The sequence below is a fragment of the Lemur catta genome, chromosome 19, assembly GCF_020740605.2.
Source record: "Lemur catta isolate mLemCat1 chromosome 19, mLemCat1.pri, whole genome shotgun sequence".
NCBI lineage: Eukaryota > Metazoa > Chordata > Mammalia > Primates > Lemuridae > Lemur > Lemur catta.
In genome coordinates this window covers 17781862-17800421 of record NC_059146.1, presented here as the reverse complement: position 1 = coordinate 17800421, position 18560 = coordinate 17781862, and the positions used below count along the sequence as shown (strand labels likewise).

Below are 18560 nucleotides of genomic sequence, written 5' to 3'. Positions count from 1 at the left end.
TTATCTGGCCAACTAAAAAATATATATAGAAAAAAATTAGCCGGGCATGGTGGTGCATGCCTGTAGTCCCAGCTTCTCGGGAGGCTGAGGCAGTAGGATCGCTTAAGCCTAGGAGTTTGAGGTTGCTGTGAGCTAGGCTGATGCCACAGCACTCACTCTAGCCTGGGCAACAAAGCCGAGACTCTGTCTCAAAAAAAAAAAAAAAAGTCCTTTCATAAACTTTTTTGTATATATGTGCTTCTTATATCAGCTTATTAATTTTTAAAAAAAATTAGCCTTTGAAAATTTGCAGCCTTTCCTCTTCAAATATTGCCTCTTTTTGCTTTTCTCCTCTCTCTGATTTTTCTTTCTTGCTAGGAGTTAGTTGTGTTAACTATTTCCTGTAGCTGTGGTGTCAGAGGCTAAAATTTCCTCAGGTGTCCTTGTTTTTAACTCTTCTGTTGTTTTTAGCTTTTCCTAGCGACTGCTTAAATAGGATCTGATGCTTACAGTTCTCTTAGCTGTAATCCTCTTTTATTATACAGGCGCTCTATTGATGTAGTGGTAAGATGTGGAGGGGAGAGGAAAAGTCCTGTAATCCTATGATTAGGTCTCAGTGTTAGTGAGCCTGAGTTGGGAGTTTCTCTACTGTATGTCAGGTGCTAGAGAGGCATATTTATCTTCCCCCTGGTCTGTTAGGCTTTGGTAAAACTTAGAGTCTGGTAAAATAGTTTCCCTTGAGGGCAGGACTTGTTAAGGAGAACCTTACTTTCTTGCACCCACTGTTGGAAGCATGAGGGATTTTTCTTTAATCTTCATAGTAAGAAGCTGGTGGGGCTCATGGAAGTAAAATTTAGGAGAGTATGGGGGCCCCTAAAACTGAGCCCCACTGGAGTTTTTAACTCTCATGCTAATCTACACTGAGCCTTCAGGAATTTGTCATTTACAGTTTTTTTTTTTTTTTTGTGACAGAGTCTCTGTTGCCTGGGCTATAATGCCATGGCATCAGCCTAGCTCACAGCAACCTCAAACTCCTGGGCTCAATCAATCCTCCTGCCTCAGCCTCCCGAGTAGCTGGGACTACAGGCATGCACCACCATGCCTGGCTAATTTTTTCTATATATATTTTTAGCTGTCCATATGATTTCTTTCTATTTTTAGTAGAGACACAGGGGTTGCTCTTGCTCAGGCTGGTCTCAAACTCCTGAGCTCAAACAATCTGCCCGCCTTGGCCTCCCAGAGTGCTAGGATTACAGGCGTGAGCCACAGAGCCCGGCCCGTCAATTACAGTTTAAAGTGTTTCTGTAGATATTAGTTTCAGCTGTGGGCTTCTAACCCCAGTAAGTTGTGATTCTCTGTATATTCTTGTTTGGAGCAGCAGTTTGTCCTCTATTGTAAGGACAGGAGTGACTGCTTCCAAGCTCTTTCTTTACATGTTAGATCAGAAACCTAAATCCTTCCTATTCTCTCTTTCTAGATGTCCAATTTCATGTATATTAAGCTTTCTTATTCTAACTTCCACATCTTTTATTGTCTCATGTTTTCCTTCTTTGGGACTCAGTGATGCATTTTGGGTAATTTCTTTGAATACATTTTTCCTGGTCATTGATTTTCTTTTCAGCTGTTTTAATCTACTGCCTAATTCATTCATCAAGAGTTTTTCCCCTAGTACTTTGAGTTATAATTATATACAGCAAAGTACTTTAAAATTTAAATATCCAGCTTTACTAATTTTGACATAGGCATACGCCTATATAACCAGCATCTAAATAAAGATATAGAGCATTTCCATCAACCCAGGTAGATTCCTTTTCACACTTTGAAGTCAGTTGGAAACTTCCAGTTAGACTTTCAAAGCTTACCATTTTACATTTTACCAGTAATTTAGGAGAGTTCCAGGCAGTCCACATTTTTTCTAACGCATTTGCTCATTAAAAAAAATTTTTTTTAGCCATTCTGGTGGATGTGTGTTGCATTGATGATTTTGTTTGCTTGTTATTTGTTTTAATAATTAGAACTTTCATTTTTGAAGTTCTATAGTGTGTATTTTTTCAAATCTGAATGCTAGACTGTTGCATGTTATTCTTGATGAATTCCTCCTTTATTTCCTAAGGGACTATAGAGTCTGTTAATAATAGCTTGTTTTTTGATATTTGATAAATCTGTACTCTTAGTACTTAGATATTCTTGGTCAGTATTGCAACAAAATTCTTATTTTTCTCTCATATTTCATGAACCCATCTTGGTAACAGATTTTCTTCTCATTTGAAATATCTTCATTTTTTTCATAGATAATATGAATATTCTAATTAGGAAGACCTCTTCTTTATGATATCACTCATTCATTCTCACATAGGGCTGTTTGTCTTTCAGTTAGAATATTGTCTTCAAAGATAAATGTAAAACTTACAGGGTTACTTCAAGGTGCCAGGTTGTGATATTACTTTAGAATTGACTAAGACTAACATATATGTGTTTATGTATGTACATAAGTGTTTTTGACAAGCCAAGTTTTAGCTATACAGTATAAACAGAGAAATCTGGAAAGAAATAACTTCTTAAATGCTTTTCTTTATACTATATTAACAAAGAAGAATATTTCTTTAAATTCATATAATTTCTTTAAATGTATGTAACAAATACAGTAGAATTCAATTTAGAAAATTAATATTTTGTTTTATGGTATACATTTCTGTTTTGTCCTCCAATTGTAAGTTTTACAGGTTTTATTTTTGTCTTTGCTTTAGGCAATCCTTTATCACAGGATATTCTCAACTTATACCAGGACCCCGATGGAACCCGAAAGCTACTGAACTTCATGCTTGACAATCTTGCAGGTAACGATTAGTGACAAAACAGTAAAGTAAACTCTACAGGTATTATTACTAGCTAATATGTCACATGTTGCTCAAGAATATTTGACCATTTTTTATAACTGTTTATACATTTGGAGTTCCTTCCATTGGTATATCCCATTGCAGTGGGGCATTCTTCTTTTATATACTGAGTGTTTTCTATTTACCAAGCAATATATTAGGAGCTTTAGTTACATTATCTTGTTTAATCTTTCTAAGAACTTAGGAGGGTAGGAATTTTTACTCACGTTTGAGATGCAAATCCTGAGATTCAGAGACTTCAGTAATTTACACATAGCTAATTAATGCCAAAGCTATGAACTCAAGATTGTCTTACTCTTAATCATAAAGTTATGTAGTTATTAGTTGTTTGAATTTGATGCAAATTACTTGGAAACCACACATTTTGCATGTTTAAATGAAATGACTAGTTGGATTCACTGCACATTTGTGGAAATTTTGCAAGCAGAGTTTAAATTAAGAACACCAGATTTATCTGCCTAAAATAGTTGTATTCCAAACTAAAGTTTTCTTATATAAAAAGGCTACTAAATATTTGACTTAAAATATTTTTTTCCTTTTGTTAGGTCTGGAGCTGAGAGAGAGACACACACACAAAGTCTCATGTGTAGCAAAATGCTGTTTATATTGGGCATCTGGGTGCAGATGGGTGGAGGCCAAAGAACATCCACACTGAGGGGAGGGGAAAGCCTTGGGTTTTATAGAGGGTTTCTTAGGGGGGAGTGAGTACCTGGGCCAGAACAGCCCCTGCAATAAAATTTTTTCAAACAACCAATTTCTGGGACCCTTGGGTCAGTCTCATCCTGTAGAGATAAGAGAGGAGGGTAGTTCCATCCTCATCATGGGTGATAGGAATGCTGGCTGCAGCTGTCTGCTAGGTTTACAACCTCCAGGGACTCTCCAGACCCCTGCAGCTATTGATTCACAAACCTCTGTTTTCCATTAACCTCATTCTGTCCCATACATACTTTTTGAGTTCCCACCTGGAACACACCTAACACCTTTAGCTCTCAAAATATGGGAAAAATATGGAGATACTCCTAAATGCAGATATTTTCTTGGAATAATGTCTTTCTAAAATACAGAGTTCTGAGACAGCTAGAATAATTATAAGTTCCAGCATAGAGGCCATCATCACAATATTTTGGCTATACTCTTTTTAAATTCTCTTCATCATAGAAGATATCCTTACACACACCAAAAAAATGAAGTTTAAAATAAGGTAAAACCAAATTAATATCTAAAAAGTTTTTGCATAATAAGACTAAACATTGATTGGAAGAGAAATAAGCAAATTTATTACAGAGGTCTAAAAGTAAGGAATTAGGAATATGTGATAGTTTAATGTGTATACAGCATATGTTTGCTGTTTCCAACTTGCTTTAAAATTAAATATATCTCTTGTCTGTATAGATATAGTCAGTTGACCCAGCCATATGGCATGTGTGTGATGTGGATGTGTAATTTTAATGGAGTTCTTCATATGTTTTAGATAATAAGCTTTTTGTTATATGTATTGTAGGTGTCTTCTCCTGTGCTGCTGTTTGCTTTTTCATTCTCTTGATTTGTCTTTTGATGAATAGAAAAATTTTAACATACTCCAATCCAATTTATTGATCTTTCTTGTTACATACAGCTTTTGTGTTCTCTTTAAGAGTTTTTCCCTACCTTCTTTAATAGTTTTGAAGATCAGGAATGTATTCTTCTATATTATTATTGAGAAACTCTTATTTTTTTAAATATGTTATCCTTCTTGTAAAAAATGTTAAAATTCATGTTAAAGCTGAGATTTCCTTTGACTGCTACCTTTAATCCCAGGCCCCTCCATGTAGGTAATCACACTTGTGATTTGGATATGTATCTTTTTACTTTCTGGTAGAAATTTATGTACAAAAATTATACTAGAATTTTTATATTATTTTTAGTGTACAGTTTTTAAGTTTTCTAATAAAATATATCACATTTAATGATGTAGTTTTCTACCCTTTTTAAAACTCAACAGTATCCCATTGATATTTTTCCTCTATAACACATATATATCTTTTTTTTAAAAAACTATAACATAGACGTTTCTTAAAATGGATATTATTTAGCCATTTACCATTGCGTTTGCTGTTATAAACAATGGTGTAATGAATATCTTTTTGAATGCTGATTTAAGCAGATAGGTCTGATCCCAAGAAATAGAACTGCTAGGTCACACGGACATGGATGTTTTAAATTTTAGAAGACGATGCCAACTTGTTCTTCAGATAGCTGTACTAGTTTATATTCTCATGAGCTGTATATGCAAGTAGCTGTTTCTTATCATCATCACCACCAACTCTAGATATTAAACTTAAAAAATTTGTATTGGGTAACAAATATGCTACCTCATCTTTTTAATTGTACTGGTTACTGGTGAAATAGAAGTATCCTTTCATATGTTTTTGGCTCTTTGGATATTGTTGGTGAATACTATGTATTTTATTTACACTGATATATTGTGGTACATTAAGATACGGGAAGCACCAAAATGTTGACGTGACCTTACTTGTTTTATTTGGAGAAGTTTTTTGATTTCTGAATTTTTAACAAAGCCATCTTAGGTAGATTTTGCTGTTAAGGATCCCAATAGCTGGAAAGTTCTTTGTTTACCCTTTATTCTATTTATATACTGGGCTTTCCACTTTTGAGACAGATGCCTGATTCTGGCATGGCACTCCTAGCAGGCATGATTATTTTCTAGGATTCAGTATGTTGAATCAGCTGGAAAATTTGTCTGTCATCTTGTAGTAACCTTCATTTCTTTCCTGGCAAGATATGAAATATGTGAAGTCATGTTCATTTCACTCTGCAAGAAGTATGGCTGCTAAATCAGAATGTATACACTTAAGGTAGACTTTTGGAAAACCAAAACAGTTAGTACAGTGACAGTTTAAAAGATCTGGGCTACTTTGGTTAAAATTTCCACAGCTGAATAAAGATAGTGTTTTTTGTTTTAAAGGAATACATTTCTCAGCCACTAATACTGTGGGCAAATCTATATACTTGAATCAAGTTGTCCTATAATTCCAAGTATTTTTAAAAGGGAAAGAAAGGGAGTAGTTAAATCTTAACGCAGTGAGTTTTTTTCATCTGGTAGCATGTAGTTCCTTGGTATTGATAACCATATTGAGCAGTTAATGATTAACAAGTGCCTTCCTTTTTTCTGTACAATGCAGTTCTTTGCTTATCTCTTGCTTTGCATAAATACTATATTAGAAAATTCACTAATTTTTATTACACATATATATATGTGCTTTTTTCTGTTTTAAAAATGTTTGAGTCTTTTAAGTCATCAGTATATTAAAATTTCACATAGCTTTGATTTCCCAGAAGAGCATAAGGCTGAGTCAACACAGTTTGCATATGTAATTAAGACCTAAGATTTTACTTAGGTTTTTAAATATACGGTATTTATGAAAAATATTAATACCTAAGTGAAAATGCCATAAATGAGTTTCCTAATGTTCTTTTCTAATATTAGTTCTGTGTTCTCTGCATAGGTCTTCTTAAAGTTCCTTTGGCTTCTAAATCTTCTTTAAATTTCAGCTTTAGAGTTTTAAGTTAGTTTGTTGGCCATTGCAGCTGAATAGAAAACAGGTTGATTTGACATTATAAACTAAATGATATTGATTTTAGAAACACCTGAAAGTTACTTATATTTACAATATTTTTTTTTTTCAGTTCATCCAGAGCAGCTTCCTCCGAGGCCATGGATTACATTAAAAGAACGAGACCAAATTCTGCCATCAGGTAAATAGTTTTTCTCATTTTTCCTTGACTTTTTTCAGAAATACTTAAAATACCATTTGGGCTTCGTTATCTGTAATTAACAAGCCTTCATTTTACCTCTTGTGAGTAGATGAGTTTAAAAATACTAATGGATAGACTTTTTAAAATGCACATTAAAATAGGCCTATATATAAATATTTCATATCTTTCACAGTAATGCAGCTCTTGGTTTTAAAATTATTTCTGTAATACAGTTTTCAAAATGGCATCTTCACATGGTATTGGGTGATTTAAGAAAAATGAGTGATAATGAATTTTTTTCTGAAAAGTTTTCAGCTACTAAGTTACTTTATCTTTCTTGAGAGGTAGATGGATAACATTTATAGAATAATAATTTAGACTGGGTATATATTTGCTATGTTGGCAACAAAATTATGATACCAGTTCAGGGTTGACAGAATGGTAGAGGGGTGAGTATTTGAGCAATATAAGGATATAATGTAGCATTTCTAGAATTGTTGTAATGTAGAAGATACAAACCTTTATTATCTCTTTGTGGGGCCCCAAAATGGATTGACATTTACAGGGCTACTCACTACATGTTAGACATTTTATGCTTGGGAATTCTACTTAAGTTATGAATTATTATTTCTCCAAATGTCTTTTTAGTCATAGGAGTAATAGTTTTCATGATAGCTAACTTCATTCTAAAGTTAGATGAAAATTTTAACTGTGTCAATATGAAGGTTAAACCAGTCATGGAATACTGCTACTTTAATAATTTTTAAAGGGTAAATCACAGCATTTATTACGAGCCATTTTGAACCATATAAAGCCCTTCTGTTTGTGAGTTTTTGGCTTTTTTTAAGTTACGAAGCCAGAAGATTCAGAACAAGTCATTTGTTTTAGTATTGGAAAATGTGGGACATATAACCTCTTCGGGGATTTATTTGCATTTTAATAACACTAAGACATAGTATAATATATGGTACATTTTTGTGCTTTCAGAGGAAATAATTTTAAAACCACCGTACTCTATTGCCACAGTATCAGCCTGTTACAAGAGGCACCGTGTTGGTGTTACCATGAATAACACCTCTATTATCAGGATGCCCACTGATGGTCTAAGTAAAAGGAATACCTAAAGTTTTCTACAAAGCCTTAAGTGGATTTATTTTATACTTGGTCTTCCCTAGTGTATAATTAATTATTCCTTTGCTGATGTTAAAAATATAATTTTCTAGTTCACTAAACTAATCCCCTTTGAACATGAGTGAATATAATCTTAAAAGCTTTCCTAATATTGCACAGCTATATTTCCATTAAGAAAAGAAACAGTAGCTGGGTGCAGTGGCCCTCGCTTGTAACCTCAGCACTTTGGGAGGCTAAGGCAGGAAGATTGCTTGAGCCTAGGACTTTGAGACCAGTCTGAGCAACATAGTGAGACCCCGTCTCTATAGAAAATTAAAAGAAAATTAGCCTGGCTTGGTGGCATGCACTTGTACTAGCTACTCTGGAGGCTGAGGTGGGAGGATCACTGAGTCCAGGAGTTAGACATTACAGGGAATTATGATTGCACCACTGCACTCCAGCCTGGGTGACAGAGTGAGACTCTGTCTCTAAAGAAAGGAAAAACAAAAAAGAAATAAAAGGAACAGTAGAAACAAGTTTTCATTAGTTCCTGAGTTCTCAAAGTAATGTGTTCTGAGGTTTTCATTATTGATAAACTAGTATGGGTTTTTCTTGTGATACATCTGAGTAGAATCTGAGTGCTAAAGTAAGTTATTGTTAAAAATGCCTTTTCTGATGCATAGGGGAATGTATATAGTAAATAGTGATGGTTATGGGTAATTTATAGCCAAAAAACTATAATGATAAACTATGTAGGGATCAAGCCCAGATAATGAGAAAGGTATCAGAAAGAAACAGGGTTATAGGAGAATAGTGATAATAAGCAATTTAGCTAATTTTCACTTCTGTTTAAAAACTGCTGGCTCATTCTCAGGCATTGACACAGATATGGAGAGTTTTGGGTATGTTATAGAAATTGTGCCTAAGCATGATGGCTCATGCCTGTAATCCTAGCACTCTGGGAGGCTGAGGTGGGAGGATAGCTTGAGGTCAGGACTTTGAGACCAGCCTGAGCACAAAAGAAAGGAAAAGAAAAATTAGCCAGGCATGGTGGTGCACGTCTGTAGTCACAGCTACTTGGGAGGCTGAGGCAGGAGGATCGCTTCAGCCCAGGAATTTGAGGTTGCAGTGAGCTATGATGACACTACTGTACTCTAGCCCCTGCCACAGAGCAAGACCCTGTCTCAAAAAAAAAGAAAAAAAAAAAAATAATAATTGCAGCCTCTGGCTTTTTCTATAAAATCTCACTTCACAAAGGTTTAGGAATAGTCTGAATGAAGCAATTAACAATCTGCCTCTCTTCTTTCCCCCTTACTTTCAAATGACATTTCAAATCCAGAGAAGCAGAGTAAGGTAAACTCCGGGTGCTCACTTCACAATGTAATGGCTTGGAAATGGTTCTGGATCATTTCCAAGATATATAATCAGAATACAAATAAACTCAAACTGAAATTTAGCCCCCAGTGTACAAAAGGGCCACCATTCAGACCCCCCAGGGGGCCACTGAACTGAGTTTTTCTTAATATCTTTCCTATCTGAAACTGAACCAACTTCAATCAAGTGTCACTTCACCTTGGGTTTCTCACATTTTATTTAAATAAGTGATTCTCAACTATATCTGTCCACTATAATCACCTGAGATACTTTTTAAAATATGAATACCCAGACTCTAGTATTCTGACTTAATTAGTCTGGAGTCAGGCCCTTGGTTTCAGCATTTATTTTTAACACTCTACAAAGTGGATTCTAATGGGCAGCAGGGATTGCTGATAAAAATTGTGGCTTTTCACACTTTAATTAATGTACATGTGCATATGAATCACCTGGGGATTTTGTTAAACTGCAGATTTTATTCAATAGGTGTTTGTGGGGCTAGAGATTCTGCCTTTCTAAGTTCCAAGGTGATAACTAATATTACTAGTCTTTAGAGCCCTTTTTGAGTAGCAGGGATACAGACCATTAGTTTGCTCACAGTCCTTTTATGGTTAAGGACATTTTAAAATGAGAATTTCATTTTAGTTGGCAAAAAGGATTCTCTTACAACTAAATTTTGTTAGCCCATTCTCTTCTGCCTCAGAGTAGTAACAACAGTAAGGGGCCCCCCTCAAAATTAAGTATGCATATTTTGTTAATAAAAATTGAGATTAGAGCCCTTTTATTAGCATGAAACCGAAATTTACCTTTGTTTCATCTAGTTTGAGAAGCTTTTCTCAGCAAATTACATAAAAAAAATTAGCACTCCAATTTAAAGTTTGAATTTTTATTAAGATAAATTTCCTCAAAAATCTCAAATGTGAACTGTTAGTCTAATTTAAGACAAGTAAAAGAACTTTGATAGGGTGAACTCCAGTGAAGTTTTGGTAGCTAGAGATTAACAAAATCTTAATCTATTTTACAGTGATGATATTTGGGATATGTGTGTGTGCTTGTGCAGGTGTACACATGATACTGCTTTAGAAAAAGTTGCCTAATTTTCTCCCTTTTGTCTGTTGTTTTTTTTCCCCCCCACTTCTTAGCATCATTCACGGTTATGTGTTACAATGTGTTATGTGATAAATACGCCACCCGGCAGCTATATGGCTATTGCCCATCCTGGGCATTAAACTGGGAATACAGGAAAAAGGGAATTATGGAAGAAATTGTTAACTGTGACGCAGATATCATTAGTCTTCAGGTAACACCACAGAAATTAAATTGTCTTTAACTTAAAGGTGAACTTAAAAATAATAGAAAATCTTACCTCTGGGAGAGATCCTGTGTTCAAAGCAAAATTCAGGACTTATTTTCTCTCCTTCTCTTAAAATAAAGGACAATTTAAATAAACATTTAAGACATTTCCACAGTGAAACTATTTTGCTGAGTACAGCCATCCACTTATATTCATTTACTGTTTTCTTAAGTGAAAATAATTTCACCCATTATCTGTGTTAATAATTTACCTCATGAACAAGTCGTTGGTATTGCTGAAAGAGAAAACTGTAGAAGATTCCCATCTTTAGGAATACAAATTTAATTTATTATGGAGTCTGTTAAAAAAGAAAGTATTTGCCCACAGTTGTTTTCTTAAAGATAAACATTGAAAAATATTGTACTATAAATCATTCATTTTTGCCTTACTTTATAAAGCACCTCTGAAATTTAGATTCTTCTGTTTTATAACGCTTTATTGTAATGAACTTAGCTGAAGAAGCAGCACGTTTTCATGAAGTATATTTTATTACTGCTTTTCATCATTTAGCTAATGATGAGACAAAAAGATTTGAGTAGTTTTTAGTAATTTTTTTCTTAGTAACTTTCAAAGCATATTAAATGCTTAAAGGTTTAAAATTTTTTTAAATTGACACATACTTTTATATGTTTATGGGATACAGTAATGTTCTGATACATGTATACATTGTGGAATGAATAAATCAGGCAAGTTAACATATCCATCACCTCAAATACTTATTTCTTAAAAGTATTTTAAAAATTTTATAATTTCACAGATTCATTTCAACATAGTTGGAGAGAAAAAATTATTTTAAATATTTTTTCTTATAGAGTAGCTTGATAATTTATTTTTATATTGCCTAGAAAATAACAAGAAATAAGTCTTCAGAAATTAAAATTTCTTATAAACACTGACACTGACACAGAATTGGAGGAGTAGGCAAACAAAACTAGGCTATTGTAGTTACTTAATTTTCCACCTTTTGGTTTAGTATTGGCAGTGACAACAGCCTGGTACTCTTCTAATTAAAGTATACTTTGAAGGCTAAAACACAACAATTTAAGGAAATTGTTTTCTTATTATAAAAATAATACTACATAGTATTATAAAGTGTTTATTTTAGATAAGTTGAAAGCTTTGAAAAAATATAAAGTATGATGGAGGAAAACATTTAATCTCATATCCTGAAAACAGTTACTATGTTAAAACTTTAGGAATATTTTCCTTTATACATTTTCTTTTTATTCACTTACCAATTTATTTACAGATATATTTGCAAAACAAAATTGATATCGCATTATTGGCATATTTTGTTTATTGCACCTAATAGATTTTCCATGTTACTGAAATTCTTCAAAAGCAATTATATGAACATATGTTAAGCCTTTTCCCTACTGTTGGACATTTAGTTGTGTATGGGGTTTTGCTGTTAAAAATTGTGCTATTATGAGCATCTTCATACGTAAATCATTTCTTCATATTTGATTATTTCATTTGGAAAGATTTATTAATATTTTATGAGTCAAAGAATAAAATAGTCTAACTTAATAATTAACAGAGACCATTGGATGATTGGTATTTAGGTACCTGAAAATTTCTTAAAGTAGAATTTTTTGTTAATAGATCTTAACATTTCTCACTCTTGAGTATCATTCCTGTCTACCATGGTTCAGAAGGATAAATAATTTCAAAAATTACTTCTTTATATATAAAATTTACTCTTCCCTACCACTTAATTGATCATATGCTCAAATTGCTCTGGTTAATTACCGGTCTTGAGAAAGTGGAGAATAGTGGAATGAACTCTAAACTGGAGATCAAGAGCCCTGGGGTATAATCTTGCTCTGTTACTAACTAGCTGTGTGAGCACAAGAAAGCCATGTCACCTTTCTGGCTCTTTGATGTTTAAAAAGCTGCCATTGTCAAGTGGCAGCTGCTAGAAATAAGGTAAGATAGTCAGATCATACCTGTTATGTGAATTATTTTAACTTAATCACACATTATTCATAATGCTGAACATTTTAATATCTTAATCAGAGTTTTCCCTCTGTCATGTAGATGATAACTTTTTTTTCATCTCAGGAAGTGGAAACAGAGCAATACTTCACTCTTTTTCTGCCAGCATTGAAGGAGCGTGGATATGATGGATTTTTTTCTCCAAAGTCACGTGCCAAAATCATGTCTGAGCAGGAGAGAAAGCATGTGGATGGTTGTGCAATATTCTTCAAAACAGAAAAGTGAGTTAAGAAAGCATAATAGTGTAATCTTATTTTTTAAAATTATGCATTTAAAATAGTCTTTGATTTAACTCTATAAAATAAACAAAAAGCTAGAAAGCAAGAATTCCACAAGTTAAAACTTTGATTAATGTTTTATTTCTTAGCCTGTATATTTGGAACAAGGATATTTATTGTATTTATGCTTTTGTTGCAAAATTATACTAACAACTTAAGAGGTATAGACTTGAATATAGTTTTATTTCAAAATATATTTTCATGAAGTAAAATATTAGTTTTGGTGTTAAAAAAAGTGGTACCTTTTAAGATTTAACAATAAGTGATCTGGGTTTCTGTGGGTTTTTTTTTTTTTTAATAGTTGGCCTTTTCTGGAATCATTCATTTTATCAACCTTTTATCCTTTTCACTTAACATTTCATACACTGGTTTAATCATTTATTCACTAAATGTTTACTAAGCATTTGCTTTGTGATTTTTTTGTGCTGGATACAATAGACACAAAGATTGACAAGAAACAGTTTCTAATCTCACTGAAAGCTCAAGTCCGGTAGGAAAAGATAGGCATATAAGACCAATTACAGTATTATATGGTATATATAAGATAGAGATATGCATAGATAGGTAAGAGAGGACAGAAGAGAGGCATAGAGCTTACAGAGGTAGGGAGTTAGAGGATTAATTGAGACAAGGCAATGGAAAATGAAATGTGTGAAGTCTGATAGAGATTGAATCTCATGGTTAATAATTTAGATTTGATACATTAGATAGGGAATCATATTTATAGGCTAAGCATATACATGCTAATGGCTATTTTTCAGTATATCCCTATTTAATACCTATTATAACAAAGCCAGTCAGTGTTTTTATTAACACAGGCTATTGCCAGCATGGCATGTTATTTTAAGTAAATGAATTTGGAGTATTTTAAGTGAATTTGGAAGCTATTTGGTCCACTTATTGTTTATCTGTACTACTTTCTTTTCTTTTTCCATGGATTTTTTTTTTGAAACACCTTTGTTGATATATCTCATGGATTTTTTTAGTAGTGATATTTTCATTTTGGTTAACTAGTGCACAGCCTGTAGTATTCAAGGTCAGAATATACTAAGTTCTTCTAGTGGTTTGGTAATTTTTTACAAGTTTTAGAATAACAATTACTATTATGGTTACATGTCTCTTAACTATGGGGATATATTCTGAGAAATGCATTGTTAGGTGATTTTTGTCATTGTGTAAACGTCATAGAATGTCCTTACACAAACCTAGATGATAGTATAGCCTACTATACACCTAGGCTGTATGGTATAGCGTAGGCTACAAACCTGTATAGCTTGTTATTGTACTGAATACTGTAGGCAATTGTAACGCCAGTGGTATTTGTATATCTTAACATATCTAAACATAGAAAAGGTAATGCATTGTGCTACGATGTTATGGTGGCTACAGCATCACTAGGCAATAGGAATTTTTCAGCTCCATTATAATCTATGGGACCACTGTCGTATATGTAGTCTGTCTTTGACCCAAACATTGTAATATGGCACATGACTATACTCCCAGCGTATTTACCACATATCAGGTCTTTTGTAATTATTTATATGGATTGTCTTACCTACCATTTTTTTCTGTGTTATTTAATTTTAAAGCAACCCTCTGAGGGTAGGTATGGCTCTTTTTCCTCATTTTTATAGATGCGGAAACCATGACATAGACAAGTTAATTAACTTGCCCAAGTTACACAGTAGTCTGATTTCATAGTCAGTGCTTTGAACCACTGTGATATACCAAATCTTTAGGCTCCTCGTTTGAGCTTTCCATATTACCTCTTATAAGATTACGTAATTTGGAAAACTGTCTTGAATTTGACATTTGTTACCTAGCTTCATATACAAACTTCCTCGAAGCACCATAATTTAAAAAAAAATGCATTGATAACATTGAGACATCTAACATCAGGCTCTTTTTCCATTTACCATTGCTTTTTTCAAGATAATATGGAAGATTTTTATCATTCCCCCCACAATTTTGAGAGGAAAAATCTAAAATTCCTTGGTAATTTACTAGAGGTAGTTAGGGTTTTGAAGTAAGAATCATAACTGTTACCTAGCAAACTTTAAACACTGGATATTGTAAATTGATTCCTAAATTATTAAAAATACTCTGAACTAGTTAAGTAGTGAATACATAGGAAATACTTAGATGCATCATCTGTTTTTCTTTCTTCCTCAATTCCTCTTTCCTAAATAGTAACATGGACCTGGCAACAGATGAAGACTTTGGGTGTGATACATTATTACATTATACCTCTTCTGAACCTCTTTCTTGGAATGATAGGACTATACCTCCTATGATAGAATAAAACCACCCTCGGCCGGGCGCAGTGGCTCATGCCTGTAATCCTAGCACTCTGGGAGGCCGAGGCAGGTGGATCGTTTGAGCTCAGGAGTTCGAGACCAGCCTGAGCAAGAGCGAGACCCCGTCTCTACTAAAAATAGAAACAAAGTAGCTGGACAACTATAAAAATATATATAGAAAAAATTAGCCGGGCATGGTGGCACATGCCCGTAGTCCCAGCTACTTGGGAGGCTGAGGCAGAAGGATCACTTGAGCCCAGGAGTTTGAGGTTTCTGTGAGCAAGGCTGACGCCACGGCACTCTAGCCCGGGCAACAGAGTGAGACTCTGTCTCAAAAAAAAAAAAAAAGTAATAAAACCACCCTCTGTCTCAGTACCAAATATTTATCCATGACATGTTAGCCACCTGTCCAAAGCCAAACTATTTGGAATTTAACACAAAGTATACATCCTGCCTTTATTATTTCTTCAGATTGGAGAGAGAATGCAAAGAAAAGAGTGAATTTTGAAGCCAGTTATTTCTCCTATTCATTGAGGTCATTAAATATGAAATGTTCAATTTCAAATCAGAAGTTTAGTTTATCACATCTCTAACAAGAAGCAGTACAATTAAAGTATGCACATAAACTGTCAGCACAGTTTTGCCATCTTAACGGTAGCTTGTTTATACCAGCAGTAAAGAGGCCTGGAGAGCGAGTGGCAATGAAATCGCGAAAAGTGTTTTCTACAGCTTGCTGAGAATTGAATATTATTCCTTGCAAGAAGTGGTCCAAAGCCTGGAAGAAGTGCTAGTCAGTTGGTGCAAGGTCTGGTCAATATGGTGGACGACAGAGAGTTTTCAATGAATGCCTCTGTAGTTTGAGCAGTGTTGTTTGTGCAACATGTTGTTGAGACTTGTCTTGCAAGAAGATTGGCCTGTTTCTATTGACCAGTCTCAGCTGCATATTTGCAAATATCTTCATCATTTCATCTACTTGGTTGCAGTAGCATCTGCTATCATGGATTGACCAAGTTTCGTGAAGCTGTAGTGGGTAATGTCAGTGCTGGACCACCAGACACCATTAGCTTTTTAAAATGAATATTCGGTGTTGGACTGTGTTTCAGCACTTCATCTTTATCTAACCATTGTGCCAAATGCTTGCAGTTGTCAAAACGAATCCATTTTTCATCACACTAACACATTTTTTATCACCCTAACAATACAGTGTAGAAATGGTTCGCCCTTAAGTCTTGACAGCAAAGAAAGACAAGCTTTGAGATGATGATTTCTTTTGTGATGCTCATTTAATTCCTGCGGGACTCACCTTTGTCCAGCTTCTTTACTTTGCCAATTTGTTTTAAGTGGTCCAATGTTCTTGGAATAGTTAATGTCAAACGTTGCTGCTAATTCATACATGTAGGTTGAGATGGATTCACTTCCACTGAAGCCTTCAGTTCATCATTATCCACCTTGGTCTCAGGTTGCCCACATGGCTCATTTTCAAGATTAAAATCACCAGAACGGAGATGTACTGTGGGGGTTCATTAACCACATCCTTCCCAAACACTTCATTGAGCTGTCTGCGCTGCATTGGTTCCACTATGAACTCATAGTGGAACTCGAAAATAACACGAATTTTTGACTTATTCATGGTTTCACAAAAATTGTTCTAAATTTGACAGATAATCACAAGCCAAACAGTGTATTTAAAAGAATGAGGATGTACCTTCACAATAAAAATGAAATGAAATGTCAAAGTGAAATGTCAGAGATATCTACTGTCAAACTTAGTACTTAAGGAACTCGAACATTTCATACTTAATAACCTAATATTAAGCTGTATAATCTTGAATGAGTCACCCTTTCTGGACCTGTTTCCTCACGTGTATATCTTTACCTTGTGAGATCATTTTTGAATATAATTTATAAAACTAGCAAAGTTAAATATAGCTATAGATGAGTACTTTGAGTCTCTGTACTCATTCTCAAAGTCTCATTCTTCTAAAACTAGAGTATCTGATAATTCCTAATCTTTGATGATTGTTTAATCGTGTGGACAATAGTGGTACACAGTAGGTGACAATAAATAGAAATTATAACAGTTGCTATTTCTACAAAATCTCTAATATAAATCTCTTATCCGTCATGATGAAAGGATAAAGTATCGTTTAGTAAAGGCTAGGATACAGGTTACCAATATTCAGAGAATTAGAGTACACTAATATATTCTTTAAATCATAGTATTCTATTTTAATTTAATTAGGGGGAATTCAGAAGCTACCTCAAGATTTGGCAGCACCTTTTGGTTGTCATTATGAATGTCATTTTTTGATAGTTAGATGCATAGAGAATCTAGAAAATAGAATTTTGATTGATAAAATACCAGAAGTCAGCTTTTGCTTTGTCCTGTATTTCAACAAGTATTATCTACAGTCCAAAGCATTTTATTAAATACATGTATACATATATGTATTTTATATGTATATAATGTGTGTATATAGAAACTGAATTATTACAGATAAATATTTTAGACTCAGAATTTAAATTTCTTTTTTGCCATGTTTTGTCCTATAGACAGATATAGTAGAAGAAATCCAAAGTGGGAAAAAATGGAGATGAAAGCATACCTAGATACCTGACTTAGTTGCTGTTTCTGAGGTTAGCAGTTCTGATCTTCTGATCATACTTTATTTCAAATCCATAAGAAAGGGAAAGATGAGAATGGCAACTAAGAGCAGTGTAACCATTGCACTGTGAATTGGCAGTCTCCCATCATAGGACTGGACACTTAGGTTGTTATGGTGCGTAGTTCTTGCTGTATTGCCTCTACTTTCTAACCTGCTTTCAGTCTCAGAGACCAGGTAGGGTCATGTCCTTGCTTTTTCTTCACATAATAGTACAGGTAGTTTTGTCTTGGAAAGAGGGCATTCAGAGGTTATAGTATTATCATTTCAAAATGACCTATTGTGATGCTCCCATATTACTGGTCTCTCAGTTACCCAGTTTCCTGTGTTATAGGTGGTGGTTGCATTTGGGATTTGTTTATATGATTTTTTTTAAGTGAGATTTTGATTTCTGGCTTCTAATGCTCACTTTCCCATTAATTCAATCTGGATCATAAAATTATAGCTTTGTGCTCCAGTTTCTTTGCCTTTCAAATATGGATAATAACTGTTCCACTTCAGAAGTTTCTTATGGGGCTAAAATGATAAAGAATGTGGACTTGCTCAGTGGTTAAAAGAGCTTTACAAATAGAGGGTAGTGTTTAAGTCCTATAGATGGTTTTAGTTTCTCATAGTTGGCATTCACTTTCCCCTCTCTAGCATTAATATAATCACATCACAGCCCATAAAATTACTTTAGACCATAAGTTGGTAAGAAATTGAGTTATGTCTTTGTTTGAAGGGCTGTTTTGGACATGTTCTTCCTTCATATGAAACATTCAACCTAATAATCTTTAACAAATCATATAAGAAGGGTTTTTTTTGTCATATCAATCTTCACTACATATGTTGTTTCTTGTACTCATTTGACCTTT

General features: G+C 34.0%; 1 protein-coding gene across 2 annotated transcripts in view; it reads left to right on the top strand.

Moving 5' to 3' along the window:
• CNOT6L (CCR4-NOT transcription complex subunit 6 like) overlaps window positions 1-18560 on the top strand; it is a 95292-nt gene that overhangs the window by 54223 nt on the left and 22509 nt on the right. For both annotated transcript variants that reach the window (XM_045532879.1, XM_045532880.1), the window contains 4 exons: window positions 2727-2816; window positions 6564-6632; window positions 10259-10416; window positions 12535-12689. In XM_045532879.1, coding sequence (XP_045388835.1) covers window positions 2727-2816; window positions 6564-6632; window positions 10259-10416; window positions 12535-12689 — 472 coding nt within the window. The remainder of the gene's footprint in view (window positions 1-2726; window positions 2817-6563; window positions 6633-10258; window positions 10417-12534; window positions 12690-18560) is intronic.